General features: G+C 34.4%; 1 protein-coding gene across 2 annotated transcripts; it reads right to left on the bottom strand.

Moving 5' to 3' along the window:
* Positions 1-296: 296 nt before the first annotated feature.
* LOC123918879 (splicing factor 3B subunit 4) lies at positions 297-3932 on the bottom strand. Of its 2 annotated transcripts, none has more exons than XM_045971044.1 (5): positions 3726-3932; positions 3508-3572; positions 1492-1703; positions 906-1104; positions 297-790 (listed from the first exon to the last, which is right to left on the bottom strand). In XM_045971044.1, the coding sequence occupies exons 2-5, from the start codon at positions 3542-3544 to the stop codon at positions 615-617; spliced, it is 624 nt and encodes a 207-aa protein (XP_045827000.1). In that variant the 5' UTR covers positions 3545-3572; positions 3726-3932; the 3' UTR covers positions 297-614. The 2 variants fall into 2 exon arrangements, with proteins under 2 accessions (XP_045827000.1, XP_045827001.1); XM_045971045.1 differs by having other exon boundaries at positions 906-1089; positions 3726-3878.
* Positions 3933-6000: the final 2068 nt, after the last annotated feature.

The following is a 6000-nucleotide window of genomic DNA, read 5'->3' as shown; positions in this document are numbered from 1 at the left end:
GGGAGTTCAAAATCATTTTCATTGCAAAAATATAGATACTAATAATAGCAGCAGTGTAATGGACGCAAGTTTGCTTTGTTTTCAACATGAACAAACCGGCATTGTTCGCACCAAAAAATGAATTTCACCGTTGTAAATGCTCTAATATTGAAACAAATTTCACATCAATGTCATATAGAGTAAACAACGAGCTACAGCTTGCTTGGATCCAATCAATCAACATTGGTAGTTATAACTTATAAAGGAAACAATACACACATTAATTCAAATTTTGTTTTGTTGAAGGAACGCATGAATTCAATTTAATCAGTCAATTTTCATCAAGTGCAATCCAAAAATGGTCACTCTGAACAGGCAATAAGAAACCTTCTGTAACTATGGAGTTTAACCTACAGAAGTACATGGGAGGTATTCCTCAATAACAAGGAAGGAAATGGTAATAAGTTAGTTCATACACACCAACCCACCTGGATGACGAAGAACTTTGGTACACCTACAACAACAATGGCTTTGCTTAAAACACTAGCAGATATTGGATATCTAGCATTCACATTCTACTTTCACTTCCAACTAATATTTAATGGAAGTTTAATCTCTCAGATCTTTTGAAAATATTAGTAAGGTGGATAAGAAATTGGGCTAACTCCATCAGGGCGGCGTGACCTAGAACTAGAACGGGTGGCGTTATCCAATGCCTCCCCAAAAGCTCTCCGACTGTAATCCATATGGTTGCTGCTGTAGTGAGATCCATACCCACTAGGTTGGTCAGTTACACGATGAGGAGGAGGAACTGGTGTTGAAGTAAAAAAAAAAAAAAAGCACAGGCAAGTATTAAACCAAGTTTCAATGAAGTGACAAATTTAGACTTATGAGAAATTGAAGTAGGTAAGTAATATGAATATTACCTTGTGAATAATTTACTGCATGATCTGAGAATCGGTCAGGTATTGATTGCCTAGTGGGATGCTGAAAATTTTCTGAACTGTTTATTTGCACTTGCACAGGGTAAGGCCTTGGTCGTTGAGAAGAATTTGATGTGGGTGTAGTAGCTGTAGAACTATTAGGGGTATTTTTGTCCCTTCCAGATATCTGTTTATTAGCAGACTATACACGCTATTAACAAAGTCCAACGACATGAAAGAAATTTAAAATAGTATTTATTACATGATTCTGCAATCAAACCTATGCAACCCATAAAATGGTATCGTGAGCTATAGTATTTAACAGTACATGATTGGAAGTTCACAAGCTTTATTATGCAACGCTTTCAACTTTTTGGATGCATCCAAGTGTCTAACTATTAACTTTGTTTAAGTGTTGCATAAAATATTTTCAACAAGTCACAGAAAGATTGAAAATTGGTAATGTCTCAGCTTGTGAACCTCTATTGAACGAAGCTAAATTTCTATTCAACAATTTTAAAGAAATATTCAAAACTATCCAAGTCAGTAAGTTACAATACGTGGAAAGCATAGATGTCTAAGAACGCACCGCAAACTTCAGCGTTCGTTTGTACAGTGTTACAAGGCCTGAGAAAAGTTTGACAGCATAGTCTGCAATCTCCTCAGTTTCATATTCTGCAAAGGCAAAGCCTTTTGGCTTCTCCGATTCCTTATCTTTAACGATGTGCAAGTCTACCACTCGTCCAGCTTGAATTAATATATCATACAAGACTCTGTCTGTCACCCTCTCATCCAGATTGCCTGAATTAGATACAAGTAACCAAATCAGAACCCAAAAATAGATGCCCCATATTATGTATTCATTGATAGAGATGTACATTCGAAAACCCTATTAAGAATCGAAACTTGATTATTTAAAAACCAGAAAAATATAGCTGTGGGATGTTGAGTGTAACTAAAAATAAAAATAAAATCCACTGACAGTGTAGGAAACTTCGGATCATCTAAACCACTATTGCGAAGCATTTTCGTCAAAGAAACATTTCCATCAATAAAATCTTCAACAGAAGTAAACATAGCAAAGAGAGAAAGGGAGATCTAACACATTATAGGATACTTTAAAAATAATACCAATAAACAAAATCATCCCTAGTTGAAAGATACCCTGGTCTTATTTAAAGTACAATATGGTATGGGGGCAATTGACAAGTAAAATTTATATTTGTCATAAAAAAATAGTTAAATACCATGAACACACAACACAAAGATGGAAGAAATGATTCAGCAAAATCTACTTGCTTAAAGATCTCCACTGGCAGTCAACTAAATAGAAAGAGAAACTTTACATTTCTCTTTAAACAAATATTTTATCCTGCAGCTATAGTACTTTCCCTTTTTCCCCTCTAATAAAATTTTATTTCTATTAAAAACGATTATGGACAGTATGTTATGCCTGTTGCGCGAAGATCATTTGGCAAGCAACAGTTCTAAACTTCTAATTTTCAACAAAACAATGTCATGAACACACAACTCAAAGTTGGAGGCAAAGCCTTAGCAAAATTCACTTATTGATCTCCACCAGCAAATCGAATACGAATAGAAATTTTACATTTCTCTAGACATGTAATACTTTCCTTCTTTCACCTCTAATAAAAATGTATTTCTATTAAAACATTTATGGGCAGTAAGCTACGTTTGTTGTTCTCCTATATGACGGTTTAAATCTTGAAAGAAACGATCAAATGCTTACACAATCTGTACTAGCTCGAGAGAATTGCCAGTAGAAAGAAAATCATTAAGTGTGAGCCTAATCCAGTAGAAGCAGGATCTGCAGTTACCTATCCCATTCAGGCGAACCCTAACTCAGCCAAATTCATCGAATTAAGCAATGCTTGACTCATAATCAGTAAACCTTAGAGAACCATGAATGGATATTCTTTCTAACCTGTCTGGTCATATCTTAGACTGGTGATTTCCTTCAACACTAGGTAGCTAATTAGTCTAGTTTGACTTCCCTACTCCCATAGGCCATAGCCTTATTGGAAGCAAGGTTATTCTATTAGTTTCTGGAGAGTCTCTTTAGTAAATTTAATAGGGAGTGGTGATTTATTTTAATATGGCTCCGTTTGATTCTGTAAGATGTCGGTTATTCTGTTTTTTGTGTAAGCCACTAGGTTTGGTCTAGTAGTGAGGGGTTTGGGTAGTATGTTATAGGTATGGGTTCGATCCCCAGCTCATTGTAAACCAAAAAAAAAAAATCAACTTATTTCAACAACAAAAGTTCCTATCGATATCTTTTTACAGCCGTCAAAAATATTATAGTGAATAGAAAATCTAACAAATATATTTTAGTCTTCAACCTCTCCCCCATTAATAACAACATATCTTCATAGATTACTTACTGTTCATGCTTTCTTGTCCCAACAAAAATAAACTTCTAATATATGTAGAATCAATCATGTAAGAAAATATAATAACAATATGCAAATAAAATTACAAAATAGAAAAAATCATCATAGCAACATCTTATTTATCATTCAGCAATAATTTTAACTATCTCTAAGGAAAAACAAGTAAATTGAAGAAAAACATATAGTGAGGTTACCTATGTAAATGGTGCAACTTGAATTATTGCCAGACATAGCTGTAAATAGATCTGAAGTGAAAAGCCTAACAAAATAGGGTCATAATCAGAAGCAAAAAACCTAAAAGAAGGGAATTTCAAAAGCTACTTTCAATTGCGGCGCTTTAGCGCGCAATCACGGTGCAGAGTGGAAGGAAGCTCGAGAAGAAGAAGAAATAAAACCGGAGGGATTTTCTCACCGTTTTTGGCGGCCGGTGACCAACTTCGGCTGTGTTTACCGGCTTCTGCTTTTTTACGGCCAAACTTGAGTCGTTGCACCTTCAACTTGTTTTCTCGATTTTTTTATGGAACTGCTGTGCTGATATTATTTTTTTAGGGTTTTTTAAATTTTAATATTTCTATGTAACAAAAAAAAATTAATGTTTCTTTAGAGTTTTTTTTGTATTGCTTTCTTTGGTAAATGGAGGGAACCTAAATCGGAAGGTTTTAGACTTTTAGTGTTGATTTGATTTGATTTGATTTTTTTTTAACAGTAAAATATATTATTATTAATAATAATCGATCTCCGTACAAGATGAATAGAGATTGAGAGAAACAGGTCTACAAAAACAAAGGTGCCGGATATAACCGGAACACCATTGAATAAAATCAAAATCGACACCACCTATAAGAGGTCCGTTTCTAATCTTATTCTTAGAAAGACCCTCCTCAGCCTCCAGACCACCAAAGAAGACACAAACTAGACCCGTAGATATGCCACTAGACTCTAACTCTCGAACTCAAATCAAAAGTGTATTGGAGAGAAGATGTTCTCATCCTTTCTTGCTCCAACAAGTACCTTTTCATAACCTTGCAGGCTTGAGAAAGATATCGTGCTATTGTCCCATTGAGCTCTACTTCTAATTTGTCATAAATTGCAGCCACGATCTGTCCAGATTTGCACTTCTCTTTTGCTATCTGTTGTTTGGTCAATGTTTGAAGTCCTGCTCTACCTCCGTGAATAGCATACATGTTTTGCTGAATAACCAAATCTTGCTTTGCTATCTCATTTGCAGTTCTCTGAATTGTTATTTCTCCTCTCATGACTTCAATTTCATGGACCAACTTTTTGATTTCATCAGTCTGTCCAATTTTGAGAATTGCAATCTCTTATTTTAGGATTTCAATTTGATCCTCAAGCTTCTTGTGTTCATCATCCTGTTCTTGTTTTAGCCTTTGGTTTAGGAAATTCTCTCTAGTCTTGTTGAATTTGTCTTGAAGTGATCTCCTTGAGTGTCGATGTGGCAAGTCTATTAAGGCAAGTTCATCAAAGATCTCTGTAATAGTGTTTCTAGTAGGTGTTAATTGGTGCATGCAAGTAAACATCCTTACCACCTTGCCAAACAAATTCATGTGATATAAATGCATAAAAACTGAATATATTTAATAGTTTATTTAAGAAACATTGGTACACCTATATCTACTTATTTTTTGTAACCATATCATGTCACATATATCTATTTTCTTTTTATAAAGACATATTATGTATTGATAAAATACATTAACTTTCGTAAAAAAAAAAATTAACTTATTCGTAAAAAAAAACATTAACTTAATTATTTTGTTTATTTTTTTATAAATGTGTGAAATTTTATTATTTTTTATAGAATAATTTGTATTCAATATTGTAGTTATGAAATTTAAGATTTGAATTTTTGTTTATTGATCAGCTTATTAGTATGCGGTCCGACTAGTGACCCACTGGTCCAACCAGTGACTAGTAACCGAATGCTTTGACCGGGTCAATCACCGGTCAGAGTTTTAAAACATTGGTTGAGAAAGATATCGTGTTATTGTTCCATTGAGTTCTACTTCTAAGTTGTCATAAATTGCAGCCACAATCTGTTCAGATTTGTACTTCTCTTTGCCATATGTTGTTTGATCAATGTTTGAAGTCATGCTCCACCTCCGTGAATAGCATACATGTTTTGCCGAATAACTAAATCTTGTGTTCATCATCATGTTCTTTCAGGATTTCAATTTGATCCTTAAACTTCTTGTGTTCATCATCATGTTTTTGTTTTAGCCTCTGCTTTAGGAAATTCTCTTTAGCCTTGTTGAATTTGTCTTGAAGTGATCTCCTGGAGTGTCGATGTGGCAAATCTATTAAGACAAGTTCATCAAAGATCTTTGTAATGGTGTTTCTACTTTCTAGTAGGTGTTAATTAGTCACGTTGATTGATTATTGCAAGCTCTCCCTCATCGCAGTCACGTGTCTGTTGTGTCACAAACAAAAATAGTAATATTAAAACAAATCAATCAACGTAGTAAGCTAATAATAATTAATAATAAAATAAGCTAAAAAAAAATAGTTTTAAAAATCGGACCATCCGAGAATCGGAGGGTTACATGGGTCGGTTTACCTACAGAACAGGTTAAGCAAACAAACCGGTCAAAATCAGTGTGACCCGACCGGTTCAATGGTCAAACCGCCGATCAGGAAAAACCTCCCGGAACCGAATCGGTTTTATGTTG

Source organism: Trifolium pratense, linkage group LG1 (genome assembly GCF_020283565.1).
Source record: "Trifolium pratense cultivar HEN17-A07 linkage group LG1, ARS_RC_1.1, whole genome shotgun sequence".
NCBI lineage: Eukaryota > Viridiplantae > Streptophyta > Magnoliopsida > Fabales > Fabaceae > Trifolium > Trifolium pratense.
The sequence above is the reverse complement of the archived record's forward strand: the minus strand, read 5'-3'. Positions and strand labels throughout refer to the sequence as shown.